This window comes from Monocercomonoides exilis (genome assembly GCF_001643675.1).
Source record: "Monocercomonoides exilis strain PA203 chromosome Unknown scaffold14-1859848, whole genome shotgun sequence".
NCBI lineage: Eukaryota > Preaxostyla > Oxymonadida > Polymastigidae > Monocercomonoides > Monocercomonoides exilis.
Genome location: NW_027150559.1, coordinates 1528105 through 1550973, shown reverse-complemented (window position 1 = coordinate 1550973; position 22869 = coordinate 1528105). Strand labels below are relative to the sequence as shown.

The 22869-nt window shown below is 36.6% G+C and overlaps 6 protein-coding genes across 6 annotated transcripts; 2 read left to right on the top strand and 4 right to left on the bottom strand.

Annotated features, from left to right (window-relative positions):
• Window positions 1-66: 66 nt before the first annotated feature.
• On the bottom strand, window positions 67-324 carry MONOS_7377 (uncharacterized protein; the record flags this gene model as incomplete). Its single annotated transcript, XM_067877696.1, has 1 exon — window positions 67-324. The coding sequence occupies one exon, from the start codon at window positions 322-324 to the stop codon at window positions 67-69; it is 258 nt and encodes an 85-aa protein (XP_067730513.1).
• Window positions 325-2561: 2237 nt separating this feature from the next.
• On the bottom strand, window positions 2562-4113 carry MONOS_7376 (uncharacterized protein; the record flags this gene model as incomplete). The annotated part of the gene is made up of 3 exons (XM_067877695.1): window positions 2562-3415; window positions 3474-3970; window positions 4035-4113. The coding sequence occupies 3 exons, from the start codon at window positions 4111-4113 to the stop codon at window positions 2654-2656; spliced, it is 1338 nt and encodes a 445-aa protein (XP_067730512.1). The 3' UTR covers window positions 2562-2653.
• Window positions 4114-5526: 1413 nt separating this feature from the next.
• On the top strand, window positions 5527-6430 carry MONOS_7375 (uncharacterized protein). Its single transcript, XM_067877694.1, has one exon. The coding sequence runs from the start codon at window positions 5555-5557 to the stop codon at window positions 6344-6346; it is 792 nt and encodes a 263-aa protein (XP_067730511.1). The 5' UTR covers window positions 5527-5554; the 3' UTR covers window positions 6347-6430.
• A 903-nt stretch (window positions 6431-7333) lies between these two features.
• Window positions 7334-7546, bottom strand: MONOS_7374 (uncharacterized protein; the record flags this gene model as incomplete). Its single annotated transcript, XM_067877693.1, has 1 exon — window positions 7334-7546. The coding sequence occupies one exon, from the start codon at window positions 7544-7546 to the stop codon at window positions 7334-7336; it is 213 nt and encodes a 70-aa protein (XP_067730510.1).
• Window positions 7547-9892: 2346 nt separating this feature from the next.
• Window positions 9893-17926, top strand: MONOS_7373 (uncharacterized protein; the record flags this gene model as incomplete). The annotated part of the gene is made up of 2 exons (XM_067877692.1): window positions 9893-10956; window positions 11503-17926. The coding sequence occupies 2 exons, from the start codon at window positions 9893-9895 to the stop codon at window positions 17924-17926; spliced, it is 7488 nt and encodes a 2495-aa protein (XP_067730509.1).
• Window positions 17927-19385: 1459 nt separating this feature from the next.
• Window positions 19386-21998, bottom strand: MONOS_7372 (uncharacterized protein; the record flags this gene model as incomplete). The annotated part of the gene is made up of 1 exon (XM_067877691.1): window positions 19386-21998. One exon carries the CDS (start codon window positions 21996-21998, stop codon window positions 19386-19388), a length of 2613 nt encoding a protein of 870 aa, XP_067730508.1.
• Window positions 21999-22869: the final 871 nt, after the last annotated feature.

The following is a 22869-nucleotide window of genomic DNA, read 5'->3' as shown; positions in this document are numbered from 1 at the left end:
TGAAAAAATAGCTTCTAAAAAATTAAAAAACATATTAAAATGATATTATTCTAATAAGAATAATATTTAAGGCTCTAATTCAGAGGCACTAGCTCCATCTCCTGCTCCGAAATCTTCATCAGATTTATCATCATTATCTTCATTGACAACATCATCCATTTCTGGAATCTTTTCATCTTCATCAATGATTTCTTCTTCTTCTTCTTCTTCTTCTTCCATTTGAACAGGTTCAATTATATTTTCAAAGCACAGAAATTTGATTAATTGAATGAATGTCAAATCAAATGTTGATTTCACCAAAAACAGTAAAAGATAGTCATGCATTTGTCTAATCCTTGTACCAAATCGAGTGATAGTGCATAGCAAATGTTGCCATAACCCTTCATTTGTATTTGTAAACACGCTAGTTTCTGGGTTTCGGAAACGTCTTTTTTGGTACACAATTTGATGCTTATATCCAAGTGTTTCCAGTGAAGAATAATCGCGTAATTGATAGAAAATAATTATTGTTCCAGCTTTTATGCATTTCTGAGTAATTTAAATCAAAGTTTGCTTTTTTCTGTTAACATCAATAACCATAAACCGTTTCCCCGCTCCACCACCCTCTAATCTTTCCACCCCTCCGAAAATCCACAATTGCTTTTTCTTTCTTCCTCTCCTGTGCTTCCGTTTTCTCCAAATTGCTTCATCAATTTTAACTGTTGTTCAATCACATCCAATAACTTGCTTACTTTCGTTCCACATTTGTGAACAAGCTCACAGAATCACACTTCCCCAGTATCCGACTGTGTCGTTATTAACAGAAAGAAGCAAAGAAATTGTTTTGATTTGAATCCCCAGCCAGTAATATAAACAAATCAGAAGATTAACGCCTAGTCCAATCTTTATTCTGCTAAAAGATGTTCCTGAAAAAATGCTTTTCTTGATCTTGCATTTTGGACAAGCGTAATAGTGATAATTCTTATCATGATATATTCGTTGATAGCATCTATGAATTCTGCACATCGGGAAGTTCATCGCAATTGTTTCTCTTTCGAACCATTCTCATTCGCTCGTTTCGTCGTAGAAGAGTTTGTTCAGCCAAGAAAAGTTTTCCTCATCATGAAGATCTCGTTCACGTTCCATGAGATCAAAAAAAAAATTCGAACCCTTTACACAAATAATTTTCGAATATTATTATGGGTGAAAATATTATTCTTCAAAATTTCCTTAAAATAAAAAATTTCCGCTTGTTTTTATTTGCATATTCTTTTCCAATAATAATATATAACAAATCGAAATATAATGATTAAAATCATTTTTGGTTGTGCAGATATAATCGGATCATACCGAGTTACGCATTTATTGATGTGATTGTCTTCAATACTGTCAAAAAATACTTATACGCCTTTTTCAATTGGATAAGATCTTTTGAAGATCCCAGTTAATAATAAGTTCCAATATTTTTCTCTCATTTTTCTCAGAAAAAAATTTTGAAAACAGCAAAACAAATTTTAAACAAATTAAGCACTGTTGTTAAACAGTTTGGTTTAAATTTTTAAAAATGCATTCTACATAAAAAATTCTGAATGTTTTCAGTTTTTTTTTTTTTTTTTTTTTTTTTTTTTTTTTTTTTTTTTTTTTTTTTTTTTTTTTTAATGAAGGAATAAAATCTATGATAGCAATTCATTCAATAATTTTTTTCATTTCATCTTTGACAATCATTGAACCGCTCGTTTTTGATGTTTGAAAAAGTGATTCCTTGTTTGGTTCCCGAACGCAATATATTTCAAACAAACAAACAACAAAAAAAAAAAAAAAAAAAAAAAAAAAACTGACGGGCACTGGCTGAATTGGTCTCGCCTTTTCCAAGGTGAAGCATATGTTTAAAAATCCTCATCAATACACAAATTCTCCAATCAAATTGGATTGTGTATTCCATATAACAAAATGAAAAGTTTGAAAAATTTATTATTATGTATTTGCATAATATTTTTTGAAAAGTTTCTTTTGTTTAATTTTCAAACAGAAAAAAAATTCATATTTTCATCTAACATCTGTTTTCACTTATGAAAATACGTATTCATTAAAACAAAATTTAGACAAAGAAAATATTTTTATTTTCGTGAAATTTTGTGAGTGGGAACAGAAAACTGATTGAAATCAAAAATTTTCATTTTCTTTGAAAATTAAACAAAAGAAACATTTCGAAAAAGATTTAGACATTTCCAAAAATTATTCATTTTTATTTAACACAGATATTAAACATTTGCGACTTTTCAAAAAGTGCAACCAATATCCCAATATGTCCTTAAAAACATTTGCAAAGAAAATAATTACCAGAAAACGAAAACAAATTACGTTTTTCACCTTTAATTTCTTTGAATACCTTATTGTTTCTTTTCACATGAAAACATTTCATAATCTCATGAATGTTGTCGACACTTTTTTTATCACCATCTGTTTCCCTGGCTTCTCCATTTCATTTCTCATTCTTCTCTCTCCCAGCTTTTCAGATTGTAATTTTTTTTTTTAATTGCTTTGCTCTATTTCAATGAAGATTTAAAAAAGATATTTACAAATAACTTAAAATTACTGTTTGTTGTCGGTTTTGTGAAATGATGAAAAAAGAGAAAATTTCAAAAAAGAGAGTTACAAAACACAATGTATTTCCTCAAACATTCACAAGGTAATCAGAAATATCCAAAGATAATTGACGGTTGTATTTTCCTTTTAGAAAATCTAATATTTCACAAAAGCTTGTGATTATATCTTCGCATCCTTCTTCTTCCATCTTTTCAAATATCTTTCTTTTCATCTCTCTTCTTTTCGCTTCTTTCCTTTCATCAAACACTTTTATTTTCAATCTACTTGAAAACGCATAAAAAAACTCTAAGCAATCAAATGAAATTTGGTCATCCACTGTTGATTGTTGAATCTCCTCCAAAATAGCATCAACTGCTCCACCTTTCAACAAGTAATCAATCATCGCAGAAACATTTCCTGCCACTTTAGTAAATGTAACAATGCACAGTTTGCAGATTTCTCTGTAATGATCCTTTGCTGCTCGTAAAAGCTGAGCAATGTTGCTGAAAAGCCCAATAAATTCTTCATTCCACAATCTGCACTTAGAAAAGGAAAAATAATAATAAATAGCAAGGATCCATCTTCTCAAAATAAGCTCTTCCATCGTTTCTTTTTCTCTTTCATCTCCATCTTTTCTCTTCCAATCCACATATTTTGCCAGCTCTTCCAGTTCTCTTGTCGTCTCTCTCACAAAATGCAGTTCATTCGCAATTACATCTTCCAAGCTTTTGTCTCTATAAAATCTGTTCATCAAAAACTTCCAAGCCGATTGATATGCAAGACGAGTCAAATTATGATGCTCCTGGTGATGTTGGATGATCTCTCTCATCTCGTTAAAATACAGCTCTTGCTTCAAATATTTATAAAATGAGAAAGAAGTTATTAAAATAATCAAAAAAGACCCAAACCCTCAAGCTGCTGACACAGCTCAAAGCCAGTAAAGCTATTTCCACTTCTTTTTTAGTCTCCTCATCTTCCTCCTTGTTCAACGCAACTTTCAGAAGACAAGGCATAATGATTGAAAGCAATTCATCTGAATTGGAGCAGAAAAATAGCAAAGCGAAGCATTCGCAAAGATCAACTAAAAGCCTTTCGTTTTTCCCTTCTTTTTTCTCATTTTCTTCGATAATCAGCTTCTCAAAACTGTTGCTCAACGAAGCTTTGCCAAAATAAACCATCTGCACATTTTTCACAGCGCAGAAATATCCCAAACGCTTTAGCAGCAAAATGGCATTTTCCATAGATCTCTTCTTTTCTTCAATCATTCTGTACACTTTGTCGCACAGTTTTCCTGTGAAAACATATCTGAGTACTTTTTTATCCATTTCTTCCATAATCTCATATAATTCTTCTATAATGTGTGCTTGTTCTTCATCATCGCAATCTTCCAGCTGTGAAAACAATTCTTCAAAAAACAAATTAAAAAAAATGCAATAATCAAAAACGAGCACACAGAAACGAAGACAAACCATTTAATTTAGCTCTGGCAGATATTTTCTGCCTTTTTGAAAAATCCTTTTCATCCAGAATATAAATGCATAAAAGCATAAATATTGAATTCAAATATTTTAGCAAAAAAAACATTTGTGAAAAATAATAACTCAAAAATGATATAAAACATAATTACGTTCATACCATTCCTCTTTGCATTTGCATTTTTGACAAATGATTACAGAGATAAAAAATATTTAATAAATACTTGTTTGATGTTATGGACACTCGGATCAAATCGGTTGATTTGAACAGGAATATCCAACGACAAATGGTGAGATGAATGAATGGGCATTTCCACCGGAATTAGAAGTTTTGCATTCTGTGGTTTCGCGAGACAACGACAACGAATTATCGAATTTGGAATTTTTGTGTGAGAATACTTTTAAAAACATTTAAAGGAACAATGGATTTTATTATGATGATGAAAACAAGTGAGTGTTTGTATTTGTAATTGTTCTATTGATCATGTTGATTTTTCCATTTATAACCTTTCAAAAATTAAGTATCAAATTAATTGAAATAAATGGAAGTTTCTATTTTCTAACAGCGAGCATCAAAAGCTTATTGAGGAAATTTTGACTGCTGGAACAGTGAATAGTAAGCTTTATGGATTTCTGCTTTAGGTTGAATTTCAATGAAGCAAATAAATTTTTGAGGATAAGAGAGTGGAATCAAAAGAAAAAGAAATGAATAATCTTAATTTTTTGCAGGAACATTGGAAGCAGAGACATTTTGGGGTTTTAAGGGTCAACAATAAGGGTCGATGGTAAATCTGGGAAAAAGCAATTGAAAACAGAAGAAATGGAGAGAAAAATTGGATTGATTTTTTGTTGATAAAAACGAACACTGTCTTGGAATAAGAAATTAGAAATGGCTCAAAAATTGATGACGAAGGTTTGTTTCTTTATTTTTTAGCGTCTTTTTTAAAAATGGTTATTTTTATTTCATTCGATTTGAAAAAATAAATGGATTTGATGATTTTGAAGAAAGAAAAAGAAGAGTGCAGAAGAAGAGAGGAAGGAATGAAAAGGCATTACGAAAGAATATTGAGATTGGGCTTTGAAAAAGGGTTATTTTGGAGGAAAGATGATTTGAGCGAAAGAAAGGAAGGGAAGGTGGAAAATGGGGAATGAGGGAAACAGAAAGAGGATTTTATTGAATATGTGATGGAATGGGGGGACATTACGATCCAGAACGTCACAGAAGAAGAAAAAGATGAAAGCCTGAAGAAGAGAAATAAACAACGTTTATTTGTCATTTGGCACATTTCTCTTCTCACATTTCTTTTTCCAACCATCTCATTCAATTCACTTCACTTCATCCTGTTTTTTTTTTGTTTTGTTTTCTTCCTTTTCTTCTCTTTTTGTTTCGTTTTCTTCATTTTCATCAAATTCCTTTTCATTAATATGACTAAAGCCATTCATGGTTGAACAAGCATTGATAAAATTTTTTCTCATATCACCCATTATTGTTTATTGGCACTTTTTTCTGACAAATGTTTCTGGCTTGCGTGCTGGCATTTTCCGTGACACAATTTGTGCAGCCGGAAGAAATTATTCCGACGAAAGTGTACACGTATGTGAACACGGATGTTCAGCCTTCTATCGAGCATCTCCTTCAGAAAAGAGAAATGGAATTTTCGACGATTCCGGTGATGGTGATGAACAAAAAATCTCTCGCGTTCTATGCAGGGGAGCCAGAGTTGCCGCGTGAGTTTAATTCGCTGAATTTTACGATGCAGTCGATGGTGCTGCAGCCGATTATTCTTGAAAAATATGGCGGAGTTTGGATTGATCAGAATGTGTTTGTGAAAAACAAGCAACTTGTCCAATCGCTGGTGGATGAGGCAAACAAAGAAGGCGCAGACTGTTTGTGGACGAGCAAGATTTCTGAGCAAGGGGAAGGTCCATTTAATGGAATTGTTGTTGCGCGCCCTCATTCCGCGCTGATGAAGTCCATTGCGAGTGAACAACGGAAAAATCCGTTCCAAATGACACAAGATAAAATGTTGCGATTCACGTCACAAAACGACCAAAAAGACAAGATTATTGTGAAGTCGATTGAGGATCGTTTTACTCGTCTGAAAATTGACTGCACAAACAGGGAGAAAGCGTTTTCAGATTTGGAGAAGGTGCGCAGCAGCGGGGCGTATGACTTAGTGGAGGTTGATTGCGAATTGAAGGCATTTTCATTTCCTGTTGTTTTTGTGGTTGTGTTTCTGGTTGTGGTCTTTTTCAAATTCTATCCTTCCATCAAAAACACCAGACACAAGAAATCACTTCAATGACTGATATTTTTTATTTTTTTATTCATTCTGTCTTTTGTATGCATTGCTATGAAATATATAAACATGCCGTATTTATTAATAAACTTATTCATTTTTAGTGGAGAATGCCATCAGAAATGGAAAAAATAGAAAATTATCAAAAATCGTTTGCTTTTTTGTTGATGAAAAGAATATTTTTTTAAAATGAAGAATCGAATGAAAAAAAATGCAGAAGATTAAATGAACAATTTAAATAATCAACACAGCTCTCTTCAGCTTCATCGTTCCACAGTCCATTTGCAGTTCACTCGAAAGACTTTTCGCTTCTGAATGTTCTTCAGCAAATTGAGCATTTCACTCTCTTTATTTTCTTTTCTGTTCTTTTTCTATTCTTTTTCTTTTTTTATTTTTTCATCGTTGCCTCTGCTGCATGAGGAAGATGCATCCTTCTTTTCTGTTCCAGCCATTCTGCCAGGCAGTTTCGATGAACAACAAAAGCTCATTTTTTTCACAAACTTGATCTTATTCGATTGCTTCTGCAGGCTGGGCAAGAGGCAGATGGAGGAAGAAGTGCTTGCGGATTGGTGAAGAGAAAGAGGAAGAAGAAGAGGAAGAAGAAGAGGAAGAAGAAGTTGGGATTTTGAAGAGGGAAAGGGGAAATTTTTTGCGGATTTGATGGGTAGGCTCTGAAAGAGGAAGAAAAAGAAGAAGAATTGTGAGGAAATTGTGAATGAGGAGAAACTGTATCAAGTTGTGGAACAAGCGGAAGAGTCGCAGAAATATTGGCTGAGTGAAAAAAAGATGAGGAAGAAGAAAATGAAGAAGAAGAAGAAGACAAAGAATTCACTTTAAATCTCTCCCTCAACCACACCATCGCATCGCGAAACTGCACAACTTGCTCTTGCTTTTCAGAGAAATCTCAAAATAGATCATTCCTTCTAGCACAGTCCTCCCCAACGGTATCACTACAAGCTCCACAAACAGCTGCCTCATCCATAACAGTATCCTTCATACTTCTTTCTTTACCTCCATCGGCTGCTCAGCTTCTTTTAACCGATTCGGTCCTTCTCCTTCCACTGCCCCTGTCAACGCTCCTGAAATTACTCGCACCTTTTCTTCCAGCTCAAGCTTCAACAAAGCACAGTGCGAGCTCATTGTCTTCACAGCCTTTCTGTTCTTAAACATCTGTAGCTGAACTTGCAGATCAGTGGCATCGCACATATTCAATGACCGCAGGTACAGCGTGGAGAAATCATTGAAACTTGAACGCTTCTTACACCTCTCAAACGAAGGCGGAGAGCACTGAGACAGCTTGAATGCATCTTCAGAGATCCGAAGCAAGCAAGCCCGTGGTGTCTGTGGATTGTACGCATGCAGAAGAAACTCAATATGTTTAGACGTGATCTTGCTGCGAGCTGTTCCTGATCACGAAAACGAAGAAGTCGATGCGTTGCCACTGAATATGGTATTAAGTTGCTTTTTCCTTCTCCTCTTTCTTTTTCTCGATTTTAACCTTATTGTTGTTCGACGGCAATATCAGAATTGCACATGCATCTCTCCACACGATCTCCATCTGCATCATCTCAATCTCTCTCTCTCTCTCTCTCTTAAAAAAAAAAATTACCCACAAATTTTTTGTGGTTTGATTCGCAAATGAATTCCCAGAAGAATGTGCTGATGTTGTAGTTGCTGGCAAACGCTCACGTGGATCTGAAGCTTATGCAGTCGATAGCTGCTGCAGATGAAACAGCAGTTGAGGTGAAGAAGCTTTCGAAGAGGAATAATAGAAATTGAAAGGAAGAAAACGAAAGAATCGAAGAAGGCAAATATATCCAATTTATCTGCTGATGAATGTGTTTGAACAGGTGACAGAGATGTTGTGGGGGATAATTCTTTAATTCATTCTCCCTGTTTTATTTTTCCTTACCCGCAGTTCAGTTGCCAGAAGAATGGCTTGACTCGCTTTCAAGCTGCCAGATAAGTGCTTTTATATGCAGAAGATAAACAAAAGACAAGCAGTTTTGTTTGTGGATGATTCCGTTGCTTGGAAGAAGAAGATGATGATGATGGCGATGAATAAATAGTTTTGTGGGCAAATAATTCCTCCTTTTGATCCCATCGCATCCTTGGCGCATCAGTAAGTTTGAAAATTCGCAAATGTCAATTTTCTTCTTTTGCTTCTTATTTTCCTTTCCTATCCCCCTCTTTTCAATCAATTCCCAAAAATGCACACAAAAAAACGTCAAATTCAACGAGCTTCTTTCAATGGTTCTTGTTCCATTCCGATTGTCATCTGCTGCCTTCTTCCTTTCATATTCATCATCACGGTCAATGTTGCTTGTTCCTCTTCTCTTCAATTTCATTCTCATCCCAAACTGTCTCTGTATCTCCTCGCAATTCTCACAATTCCTCCAGCAAAAATAGATTTCAATAAGATTCTGCTTCAATATCCTATATTCTTCTAAATCTTTTTTCTTCCTCAAATCTCTTCAGTTATTCATTTTTTCTCTCCATCAAAACAATCTTCCAAAATAACTCTTCCAGTATTAAAAGATATATCGCGTTGGTCATGTAACTTCAAATGCTTTGTTCATGAGATTGTAAAGATTAAAATCAACGCGAAATTGACATTCTGAAACACAACAAAAAATAAACAAATTCGTTTTTCATGAATAACATTCATATAAAACAGAACAAATTGCACACCCATCACAACTTTCATCCCTTATGATAGCTTCGTTGCCTTCTCCATAAAAAATAATCTTGGCTCTTTTTCCCAAATTGAAACTTTCCTTTGACAGAAACTGAATCTCTTTCTCTCCATAACACACAAAATTCATCCATATTATCAACAAAAAATTCAGCAATAGAGGCTTCTATTAACTTCTTCCATGCATCCCGTTCCTTTGGTTGAAAATGTTTTATTTTGCCAAAGCAAGAATAAATAATAATCATTACTTTCATAATATCTCCACAGTTCCTGATGTTCGAATATAAATAAAATGTGAAAGGTTGAATAATCACAAAACAAATAAAACTGCTGAATTATCATCAAATTTTTGAAATTCAAACTTCAATTTTTCGATAAAAAAAGAATGTTTCTTTTAACTTCTCCAATCCGGATGATGCTTCTGATTGTAATGCAACATCTCTAAAAGACACTTCAAAAAAAATAGTTCTCACTACTGTGTTGAGTGTGTGTGTTGTATTCTCCGTGATGGCTGAAATATCAATGCATCAAATAAAACTTGTTTTCATATTAAAATTATATTTTTGATCTAATTTTTGTATAATACAAAAAATAAGAAGAGACTTAAATATATTCATTGTTCATGGACAATTTTCAAACAAAAAATTGTTTGTGAATTCTTCTCCCATATTAAAAATAAGAAATCAGGAAAAAAAAGAAAAGGACATTCCTCGTGTGTGCTGATTTCAATGCTTTCAAAAATATGCTGTTTTGCTTACATAATATATTTTCAATGCATAAGTTATGATGCTTCAAGTGATGAAGCATGTCAAATTGAGGAATTGAAGAAAGAAGAAATTGCAGATAATCTTGGGAGAATGTGGTTGAATGTGTTTCAAAAGGACATATTTGCCTTTAAAAACACATTTGAAACGGATGTTGAAAGAAAAGAAGATGAAATGAGAAATTCAGAGAAAACACAAAAAACGAAGAATGGAGATGGAAAAGAAGGAAATGATGAAAAACACAGATTTGGAGAATCCAGTTCACATGAAGTGGATCGTGAAACAAACATGACCGATGAACGAAAAATCTGGAAAAGACAAAGATTTGGAGATGAAAGTTGGATTGAAGGAAGCTTCATGATTGCCAATTCTTCAATGAAACTCCATTCTCTGGGATTGATGCCAAATGATGGTCAAAGTACCTTGAATGCCACGAATGGATGTTTTGTTGAACTGAGCAGATGCGGGATAGAAATAAGGGGAGAAAAGCCTCCATTTTGTTTGAATGGAGGTTGTGGGCTATTCACAAACATATCTCTCCGATTCCCTTTGGATTCACATTTGCAGAAATGCCCATCTCTGTTCTCTTCAAAACCATTCAAAGGGGATCATTCAGAAAATTGCCATGTGTCCATTTGCTCCTCTCATTTCTCATCCTTCTGTGTGTCATCAGCCCCATTTCTGGCATCTCCACTTGTGCCATTTGCCTCACTCTCCGAACTATCCTTTTACAACATTTCAACAGCACCTTCAACATGTTCATCTTTGAATGAACTCTTGTGTGAATCCTTTTGTGTGATGAGCAGCTGCACTTTCATGTCTGTTTGTGATGCATACGATGGAGGGATTGTTCCTTCACTCAACAACCCCTTGGCTTCTTTGACAGCCTCAAACACATCTTTTGTTGGGTGTTGTCGAACAAGGAACGTTGAACACATTGGAGACAAGGAGAATAAGTTGAGTCCAGGGAGACAAAACACAACAGACAATGGGAAAAACACTTTTCTTTGGTGTGAATGGAAAGGATCGAAGGCTACAGGGACAGTTGAATCGTATGACGATGGAGCATCGAATGGCGGTGCTATTTGCATGCATGACCAAGAAAATGGTGAACTTTCTGTTTCACATTGTGTGTTCAACGGATGCACTGCATATTGGTGTGGTGGAGGAATTCATTGCAATAGAATAAAATCTGCTTTTATTGTGAACAACTCGTTCAATGCATGCAACGCTTCTAATAATTTAGGAGGAGGGGCAAATGTTCAAAATATTTCATTAAATGTTCAAATCAGTGGGTGTGAATTTCTGAATGATGAAGCAAATTATAATGGAGGAGCGATTTGTCTTTGCATCAGTCAAGACTCGGGGACAAAAAGCTTAGAAATCAATAATGAAGAAAGCGAGAGAGAATGCATGTTTGAATGTTCATTAGTTTATTGTTCAATTTCAAAATCTTATGGAGGAGGGATGTATTGCTCTGGTGTTCCTGCGGAGTTCAAAATGAGAAGTGTCCAGCTCATTTCGTGTTCAGCAGTTTCACATGGAGGGGGAATAAGATTTTATCTTTTGGAAGAAAGTGTTCCAAACAGCAACATTTATTTTTATTTCTTTTTCTTTCACAATTGCATATGCACAAATTCTTCCGCTCCTTATGGGCATGATATTTTCTTTTCAAATGAAAAAAAAGAATATTTTCCTTGTAGTCCGTTCTGTGAATCATACACAACGAATACAGATGATAATAGAATATGCTATGCATACGATGTGAGTAATTGGATTTTTCAACCATCTGAAAAGAGGGGGTGGTTAAAGGATGGGATGAAGGATCGATTTGTGGATGTGAATGGAGATGATTCGAATGAGTTGTGCATCACAAGTGAGTCAATAACATGCAAAACAATTGGATTTGCAGTCAAAAAGAGTGATCAACAATTGAATTCCACAGTCACAGTTTTTGAAGGGAAGCATCAGAGCGAGGAGGAAACAATCAATGTTGGAGAAAAGCGAATCAGTGTGATTGGAAAAGGAAGGGAAGAAAGTGTGATTGAAACAAATTTCCTTTCTGAGGCTTCGACAACGCTGTTCAGTGTGACGAGTGGACAGCTGGAAGTGCGGCATGTAGGTATCGACCACAATGCAACAAGAAGTTCATCGCCGAGTGTGTTCGTGGTATCTGTGGGGAGTGGGACTCTTTCTCTGGAGGATGTGGTGATCTCATCAAGCGTTAATGGAGAGAGTGGAATATCAGCATCGGTGTTTGTGTTGGCTCTGTCGCAATTGAGGATGAGTGATGTTGAGATAAAAAACATGAAAATGAATCAACCACTCTTTGCTGAACCATCATCAGCAGGATCATCATCTGGAGAGAGCATTCTGGGGAATTTGACAGTTCGAAATGTGAGTCGGGCAGGAGGAGACGGGGTTGTGTTGGCAAAGAGGGTGAAGGCAGGAGAGACATTTGTGGTGTGGAATGCAACGATGGAAGGGTGCGAGTGTGTGAATGGGAATGGCGGAGGGATAAAGGTTGAGTTGGAATCTTCGACAAGCAAAGTTCGAGTTGGAACATCAACATCGAGCATTGGAGGAACAGCAAAATTCAACAAAACGAAGTGCAGTGGATATGGAGGAGGGATGATGCTGTATCTGGAGGATAATTCATTTGATTTTGAGATAACATCAGTGAACTTTATTGATTGTGCTGCAACATTGGGAGGGAACAATCTGTTTGTGGAAGCACAGGATTTGTCAGCTGTTGTCAACAACACTTCAATTGGATTCGATCCAGAAATTGGTATTAATATTGCAGACTTTGATGAACTTTGTGGAAGAGAAAGAGACAATCCAGAGCTGGTTGTTCCACTTGTTGTGTTTCTTCGAACATTTTCATCACCGGCATATGTGAGTGGGAGAGAACAAGGAAGTGAATTCAGGCTGTGTGGATATGAAGATTACCCATGCAGAGGAATTGGGAATGTTGGAGAAGTTCAGTTTCCGAGTTCAAAGAGATTCATCAGACTGACAAGCACATTTTCATTTGATGAAGAAGTGAAGTTGGATGAACAGTCATATGAGATCGATTCAAGTGACAAAGCAATTGGATTGAGAGTGGAGGCAACAGAAACAAAAACACAAGAAGCATTGGTGATAAACAGTGTTTCATCAACGATCACAGGGATATTATTTGAATTGGGAGGATCTATTGGGGATCGATCATCATTTGTCCATTCTTCAGGAGGGACATTGAGAATTGCTGACTGTGGGATGAAGATGAGAAGTGGCGTTGATTCTGTGAATTATGCGTTTGTGAGTGCGAGTGGAGGGAAAATTGAGATTGTTGGGACGAGGTGTGGAGGGAGCATGGGAAAAGTGGGATTTGTGGGAAGTGTGATTGTTGTGAATGGGAGTTGTGAATGCCTGATGGATGAGATTATTGTGAATCAAACAAGCACAGATGGAGCGAATGGGCTGATTGAGATTGCCACAACCAGTTCAGCTTCAATTCAGAATTGTTCGATTACAAATTGTGATTTGCCAAGTTGTGGAGCAATTCAGGTTGAGAAGTGCTCATCAATCACATTGAAGAACACCTCATTTGAGAACATCACGAGAGGAGCAGGAGATGGAGGATGCCTTCATGTGGATTCAAATGTGGATGGGAGCAAATGCACAATCAGAATTGAGAACTGTTCATTCATCTCATGCGATGTGAGTGAGAATGGAAAAGGAGGGGGAGGACTGTCAGTTTCATTGGAGAATCCCTCTGAGCTGCATTTGTCATCAACAAGATTTGAAAAATGTTGTGCCCCATCAACGAGTGGAAGTGAAGGGAAAGGAGGAGGGATATTTCTTTCTCTGACAGATGTAGATGTGAAGTTTGAATTGATTGATGCTCTTGTATTTGATGGAAATGATGCAGAATATGGAAAGAACATGTTCATTTCAGCATCTAATCTGAACAAAACTGTGACAAATGAGTCATTCAACTTCGATTATTCATCAATGATAAATAATAACAAATTGTTTGTTGGAAGTGATAACTTTCATTCAAACAAAAATTTGTTCATGTTTCTGATTCCATACAGCTCAATTGAGATATTTATCTCATCAGAAGGATTTGATGTTGCAAGATGTGGAAGTGAGAAGGAGCCATGTCAAACAATGTGGAAAGGGATGGAAAACATGAAAGAAGGAGATGGAAAGAAAACAATTCAGATTGAAGGATCAACAATAATTCAAGATTCATTCAACATGTCCGATTATCAAATCAGAAAGGCTTCTTCAATGGGAGAAGAAGAAACAAAAGCAATATTGAATTTTGAAAAGGCAGTTGAAAGTCAACTGGAATATTTCATGGAAAATGATATTCACCTTGAATTGACAAATATCCAACTCCAACTGACATCTGGATTTGACAACTCGGCCAAAACAATCATTTCGAACAGAGCTGGAGATTTGATAATATCTGGATGTTCATTCCATTCAGAAGCAGGAGCGAACAATGGATTTGATTGTGTGTTTGTGGATGCAATTAGAGGCAGTGTGGACGTGAATGATTTGTCGATGGAATCGTGCAATGTTGGAAATAGCATTTTTGTCATTCACGATGCTGGAGTTTCTTGCAATTTGATGAATGTTCGAGTGGAATCGTTGAATGAAACCGAAGGATGTCTTCTTCTGATCAAAGGACCAGAATCAACAACAACAACAAAGATAAATGAAGTGGACGAGAAAATGAATCTCAACATTGATAATTCATCATTTTTAGGAGTGAAGAGGAGCGACAATGGAGCAAGCATTTTGGAGTCGAAGAGTGGCAAAAAGATTTGTTTGATTGTGAATTCGAGCAACATCACAGAAGATAAAGCAGAATCAAGTGAAAAAGGAGGGGCAACATTCTTTACATTGGGTGCATCAGGATCAATGAAGATTATTGACTCAACAATCAGTCATTGTTGCTGCAGCAACAGCACGGGAAGAGGAGGAGGAGTGTATTTGGCAACAAAAGAAAGAGGGGAATTGAATATCACATTTATGGGAATGAAATTCAGTGCAAATACAGCAAGCGTGGGGAATGACATTTTCATCGAATGTTATAACATCACATCGCAGATCAATGAAAGCCAATTTCAGTTTGATCTCCGAGAAGGTCGCTATTCACGAATTAATGCGATATATGGAAGAGATGAGAGTGATTACCAAAGCGATACAGATCTGATTGGATTTGTAACAATTCACCAAAGTGACACAATCATTGTGAACAGTGTGAATGGATTGAATGATAAACAGTGTGGAACCAAAACTCTTCCATGTGCTTCAATTGATCATGGCCTGATACATTTGACCTCAGATATTCTGAGTCTGATATTTGTTGTTGAAAAGAGTGTGATTGAAAGAGAATTTGATCTGAAAGAAATGAGTTTGAGTTCAAAGAGCAGAGAAATGTGTGAAGTTGAAGTGGAAACAAAGATTGAAAAAACAAGAGAGGCATTGGTGACAACAGCAGGAACAGTCTCAATGTTGAGAGTGAATTTCGTGTTTGATTCAGATTTCATTTCTTCACATGAATTGCTGATCTCACAAGATGGAGGAATTCTTGAAATTGTGAATTGCTCATTCAGTTCAAAACCACCAGTGGAAGGTGTTAATGCAGAATTTGCAAATATTCCATTTCACATTTTCAATATGGAAAAAGGAGAATTTCAACTCATGGAATGTGCAATATCAAATCTTATTCTTCAAGAATCTGCATTTCATCTTTCATCACCACTTCCATCAGTCATCGATTCATTAATGATTTGCAATTCAACAGTTTCAAAAAATCTGTTAGATATTAATGAATGTGGACAATTAACAATAAAGAATATCAATACAGAAAATATCACAATTGAAGGAAATGAAGAATCATTGATATCTTGCTTGTCAATGAAAAAGACAGTGCAATTGACAAATTGCACAATAGGTGGAGTCAGTTCAAGCAAAGCAAAAGGGAAATTGATGAAAATGGAGGATTGTTTGGATGTGAAAATGGACAGTTGCATTTTTGATGGAATGACAAAGGAAAGAAATGAACAGAATTTGAATGCAAAAGAAGAGATGTGCAAATGGGATGGATCTCTTGTTGATGTTGAAAAGAGTTCTTTAATTATGAAAGTTTCAACATTATCGAATTCACCAGAAGGTGGAATAACAATGAATGGAGGAAGTATGGAGATTGAGAAAGGAGAGTTCATTAATAATAATCCATTTATTGAAAAATATCCATCAATCAGAAGAAATATTCTCTGTTCAGATTCAGGAGTGTTGAATGTGATGAGTCTGAAAGGAGGAGATGGATTGAAGGATGATTCATCACTTTGGATATTGAATGAAGGATGTGAGTTGAGTGGGATGATGGAGGAGAGAGCATCACCACTATTCATCCCAGTTGTGGAAGAGGCGAGGAATGAGACAGCATCTGATGGGAGGACAATCATCACTTTGACAGGGAGACTTCTTCTTCCCTGCAATGTTTCGTTGAAGTTGAGCTTCAGGAATGGAAGGGAAGAGGTGATCGAGAACTATGGGATTGGTGAAAAGGAAAGTGTGTCAGAGAACAAAATTGTTGCAGTTGTTTCATCGGCTCAGATGGGAGCAGTGGGAGCAGAGACAGAAGTGAGTGTGAGTGTTCTGTTTGGAAAGAAAGAATCTCCTTCATCGACTGATTCTTTCATCCTGAAGAACAGAAGTGAAACCCAAGGAAAGGGAGATGACAGAATTGTCGAAGGAGGGAAAGAAGGAAAATCTTATTGGTTGTTGATCGTGATTGCGCTTGTTGTGATATTGTTGATAATTCTAATCTCACTTGTGATATTCATTGTTCGATGGAAGAAAGTGAAGAATGAAGCAGAAGATCTGAGAGAGATTGTGAATGACAACATCAGAAAAGATCCGAAGGCATTTGAGATGGTGACGATGGAGATGTCACCTGAGGAGCAGTGGAGGAGGGCAGAGAGGGAAGCTGAAAAGAAGAATGAAGAAATGATTAAGAAGAGAGTATATGAGAAAAGTTTGGGACACTCGGAGTCATCAGAACATCTTCTGTCTGAAAATGGTTCAACCGAATACATCCTGGGAAGAGATTCAGACAAGATTCCTAAATGGGCATTAGAGAAGGTGGATGAAAAAGAAGAAGAGATAAGGAAGAGAACACCTTCACCTTCCATTTCATCAACTTCAACGACTGATTCAGATTCAACATTTGTTGGAGGAGAGGATTTGTGCCCAACCACCTCATCGATGTCGAATCTGGTGGATGCCATGGCATGCTCATCTCCACATGAGAAACTGATTGTGGATCTGAGGGATTCACTGTTCATGCTGCTTCATGGGAGGAATGCGAAGAAAGAGATGGCGATTGGGAATTTGAAGGAGAGGGAGATGACAGCTGCACAGATTCTTTTCTGGGTGGCGAATGGAGCACTCCACTCATTTGATGAAGAAAAAGAATTGCCTTCGCTGGCCAACCTGAGTCCTCACATTGTGCTGTTCTCAGAGCACATGGTGATCTGCATTGCCCTCCACTCCGACTGCTCATCTTCAGATGATTCTGATTCATCATCCATATCTTCGATGTCCATTGTTTCTTCATCCTCATCGAATGTTTCAGTGATGAGCGAGAGATTCACCGACTCACCACCACCTTCATCAGCGTTTGAGGATTGTGAAGACAACAGGAAGGAGTGTCTGAGGTGGAAGGCGCCTGAGCTGCTGGTGAACAAGAAGATGGGAGCAACAAAGGAGTCGGTGGCATTCTCGATTGGGATGATGGTGTGGGAGTGCCTGACACTGGATATCCCGTTTGGGGAGTATGAGGCAGAGGTGGCAGGAGATAAGATATCGAAAGGGGAGAGGCCAAACTTGGAAAGGGAAATGGGAACATCGTTCACGGAAATGGTGCATCATGCGTTTTCTCCTCAACCATTCAACCGCCCTTCACTGGTTGAGATGAAAAGGGTTTTCATTCAGAAGTTTCCAGCTGGTGGGGTGATCATGACAGTCTCAGATGCAATTGATGTGGAAGACGAGAGCGGAGATGAAGGGAGCGATATTGTTGAGTCAACAAACATTTCAGCAACAAATGAAGTTTGATGTTTCTCTTTATTAAATAAAAATTCACTTGAAATTACAAACACACAATTGCAAACAAATGACATGTCTGTTAATTGACATTTCGTATTCTCTTTTCGCAATAACTGTTTTGAATCGCAGAAATGAAGAGAGAGAAAAAGACAAAAGATGCTCAAAATGGAAATCGGAAACAAAAATGTCAGAAAGGTTATCAAATCAACAATCCCGAAAGTGAAATTGTTGGTAAAGCTCATTAATGTGGATTAATGAGAAAAATCTGTTTTTGATAATTTTTTAATTGAAATTTTTTATCGTATCTTTATTCATTTTCATATCACTTCTCTCTCAAAGAGCGGGATTTGATTCAAATGTTTGGAGAGAAAAATTAGGTGACAAATGAATTTTATTTTTGTTTTTTTCATTCAATTGAGGGAAAAATGAGCAATGATAATAAATGATTGCTTATGATTTTTTTATTTGCACCAGTGCAAGAATTTATTCACATTTGTTTCGAAAGTGTTAATGAGATATAGAAATTTAATTCTTGAAAATTTGGAACGATTGATGTTCGGTGAATGAATAAAAATAGAAAACGATTAAGAAAAAAAATGAATTTTTTTATTGGATAATTTTGCATATAATTTACCTAAAATTTTTGTTTGAATGATGAAAGTTCTTTTAGCGAGGTTTTGAGAGGTTGCAACAAAAGAAAGTTGCTTTCTTTATTTTACATCTGCAAATCCCACGAACGAAAATAATTGTTTAACACTTTTCTCCATTATTTTCTTTTCTTTATCAAAGTTGATAAGAATTTATAAGAAATTATTTATAAATAAAATGAAAAAGAAAAATGCATAATTCAGTTAATAAAATTGTTCAATTTATCCTTTCTAAATTTTTCACAAAAAAATTGATTATTCGCAAGAAAAAGAAGATTGAGGAAGATTTTTGTAAAACAAATTGTTGGCAATGTTTATCAAGTCTTATAAAAGTGACTTTCGTTGATCGATAGTTTTTAACGATCAATTTCTCTGTGTGGTATCGAAATTGATCCTTAAAAGTTCAGTACTTTTTGGAGGAAACAGCAAATAAAATTCACATAAAGACTCGCAATTACTAATTGTTAAACAAGATCAATTCAATCACCTTTGTTAAATTAATTTCTAATTTCGAACTCGTTCATTGATTTATTGATGCGCGTAGAATACTTTTATCCTTGTGTTCTATTTTCTGGCATTACCAGCACATAATCGATCGCAACTTCTTGCACCGTCTTCAGATCAAGTTGCTGTGCTGTTGAATGTGTTGGGCCTTTCGTTCAATTAAATTTCGTAATAATTTTTAAAAATACTTTGAACATTTGTTTAAAATGAAGCAACTAAAAATTGATGAATAACAGATAGTAATGATATTTTTTTATCAATATTTGACCATTTTCTCAATGAAAGTGAAAAGACTCTTTTCAGCCGAGAAACATAATTCAAATCACTGCATCTATCAATAACTCATCTTCATCTTCAACTTTAATTTTCGCCTCCAAAAAGTCTTGCAGTAGAGAAAGTGATGGACGCAGAGGCACCTCGCACGACCAACATTGCTCAACAATCTGCCTCACAGAGCTCAGCAGCTTCTTCCTCTGTCCCATTTCGCCTTGTGCTTCCTTCGCTGCCTTTGAAGCTGTCTGAAAGTTGCTTCTTCTGTCTTCGAACAAAGCATCATCGATCGATGGTCTTTCGCCTTTAAACGCAGCAACTGCTGCATCTACAGCTGTGTGACCATAGAATGGAATTACCCCTGTGATCATCTCCCAAAGCAGCATTCCGACTCCATATGTCGCATCGCTTTCTTTTCCTTTCATATGGTTTTGTTCAATCAACACATTAGGTGATGACCAACGCAGTATTTCTGATGTTGTTAGTTCTTCTGTTGTAATGAATACTTCCCATCTACAATTAATAGAAGGATCAAATGGGATAATTGTATCCGTTGCAGTATTTGATGATAAAAGTTGACTTTTTGAAAAAGATGCAGAAGATGAAGAGGAGGATGAGGAAGATGAACATGACGAAGAAGCAGAAGATGAGGATGAGTAGGAAAGAGATTTTAGCAAGTCTGGAGCAATAGATTGTGAACCATCATCTTGCCTTGGTAATAAGAAAACAGAGAGAGATGAGACTTGTGAGGCAGCAGTGGAAAAAAGAGCGTCGTTCACTTCTGAAAGATGCATCAACCCTTTCACAATAGATTGAGCAATGGACAGCGGATGAAGATGCAAATTGGACAAACAGCAAGGAAAACAACAAGAGGACGAGGAAATGGAAGAAGATGAAGCAGAAGCAGAAGCAGAAGGTTCAGATGCTGATGCGGAAAGCAAAGATGCAGAAAATGAAGAAGATGAGAACACTGAGAAAGGCAGATGGAGTAATGCGAAGAGAGAGCAAGAATTGTCCAAGCGTTTTCTTTCATAAGGAGGAAAGCAGGAAATAGCTTCTACAGAGCATCCGCTGATAGCAGCAGGCAAATTGTTGAGAGGCAATGCAAGTTCAACAGCCTTTAAAGGGACGATGATTGCCTGTGGAGTGTTTGTAGCATCTTTTTCGGACTGGTTCTGTGAAGTCCCTTCTCCAAGGATGATTTTTGTGGAGTGGGACGAGGCTGCTACGAAGGTTTTTGGAGAAGATGCAGCTGAGCTGACAGTGTTTGTGAGCTTCAGCTGTCCCTTTGGCGATGATGATGATGACGACGACGACGAAGAAGAAGAAGAAGAAGAAGAAGAAGCCAGCGGCGAAGGCACAGAATATGAGCCCGATACAGAAACAGCTGAAAATGGCGGGGTAGCTTTGCCAGACAAACGCGTGTCAGAAGGAAGCAGAGGAATGAAAGAGACAGACTGCGGGCGCCTCGAAGCCTGTGGTGAGACGGGGACAGGAGGCGGGTGGAAGAACGACTGGCGCGGGATGTCAGTGAAAGTGGAAGCAGACGAAAGCGTAGAGGAAGGAGCATATAGCCGCACGTAGAGATGTGTGTGAGCAGACGGTGCATTCTGTGTGTGTGGTTCTGATGGAGTGCTTTGTGAATGAGTTCTTGAATGCATTTTAGGTGTTGCTTCTGGCGAGGAAAGTGGCGTGTTTTCTGAAGGAGAGCTCTTTTCGGTGTGTTTGTGTACGTGAGGTGGTGAAAGGGATCGGTGTTGTGAAGGCCTGCGTGAGTGTCGTATTTGTCTTTTTGACTCTTTTCCAGATTCTGACTGTTGTTCAGCATCCGGCTCATTTTTTGATTTGGCTTTGGACTTTGATTTTGATTTTGTTGGTGAAGCTGCTTCATTTATGACTCCTTCGTCAAGCGGATGAGATGTGTTCTTGAAATGTTTGGATATGCTTTTTGGAGAAGCGTTTCGAGAAAATGAAGGAGATCTGCGAGATGGAGAGGATGGTGCTTGAGAATGCTCAGAAACGTTCGAAGAAGAGTTGTGACGTGAATGCGAAGCAGCAGAACGTGTTGATTGAGCAGGCGAGTCACGCGAAGAAGAAGTTGAAGGAAAAGAAGAAGAAGAAGAAGAAGATTGAGAAGAAGAATGATTCATTGAAATTGTTGTTGTGTTTTCTGCATTGGAAGGAGATATTGCTTGGGGCAAGAGAGGTGTCTGCACAGGCGAAGGCGTATGAGAAGCAGGATGTGAAGGTTTTGAAGAAGATGAAATGGATGAAGTGAACAGTTGGGCGGTCAGCGGAACTAAAGCACTTTTTTTTTGCGATCCAGTTGCTGCTTTTCCATTTGAAGTGAGAACAACAGACGAAAATACTCCTGAAAATGCTGGGGATAATGGAGGTCTGGGCGGATGTGGTGGTGTTGGCGTATGAGAAGGTGATGAAGTTGCTGGAGAAATTGATCTGCGCTCTGTGGGAATTGAAGATACAGAAAGAGGAGTTGATCTATTTGAACGAGGTGGCGGGGGAGTGGTTGGCTGTGAACATCTACGCTGTTCTTGCCCTGGTGAATTTTGTTGTTGTAACTCGCGACTTTCGGATGTATGAAGAGGTGAATCATTTGACGATGAGTTTGGAACGTTTGAACTTCCATTTGATACATTCATATGATCATGAATTGATCGATTAGAATAATTCTGTGAATCATTAATTGGGAGAAATTCGTTTTGAATTGCATTAGAAACGATTGGAAACTCATTAGAATTTCCTCGTTCAAATATCTGATCGCATAAGTCGTCTGAAAGCCTAAATTGTGAAATTTATTCTTGTGGAACAACATTTTCAAGAACAAAATTTGAAGCATACAGATTTCTTTCGAGTCCAGTTGAGTCAAATGAATAATCTTGTTTGTAATCGAGAAAGAAAAGTGAATTTTCTAGTTCCCTTGATCTTTCTTTTTGGTTTTCGAGTTTGTGAAGAAACTGTTTGTGGGAAACAAGTTTTCGTTCCTTAAAAAGCATAATGTACAAATAATTTACAATCTGAATGATCACACATATTTCCTCAATATTTCCGGATTTTTTCTGTTGTTTTTTATTTTATCTTTAAGTTCAGTTCTTCTTTGCCGCATCTCCTCAGCAAAATTTCGAAAATTGCTTGAAATTTTTGCATATGAATTCTGTAAATCTGCAGCAGCATTTCCTTCCATAAGAAAAAGAAAACAGTCAAAATGTTATTATAAACTATTTTGATTGTGATTAAATAAATTAAAATATAAATTAAATAAAATATTGTATTGGGTTGATACATAATTTTTTTAATCAATATCAAGAGTGATTTTATTGAGTAAAGAAATAATTAATGAATTAACAAATCAATGCTAAATCAAAATACTCTGCAAAGGGCTACTTTAAGGGTACCCAAATATCGTTATTAATAACGCTTTATTGAGATTCCAGTCTTTTTCATTCGTTTTATGTCCAAATTCGTATTCATAATAATATGGAGGAAAATACGGACTTTCAAGCTTTTTATGCA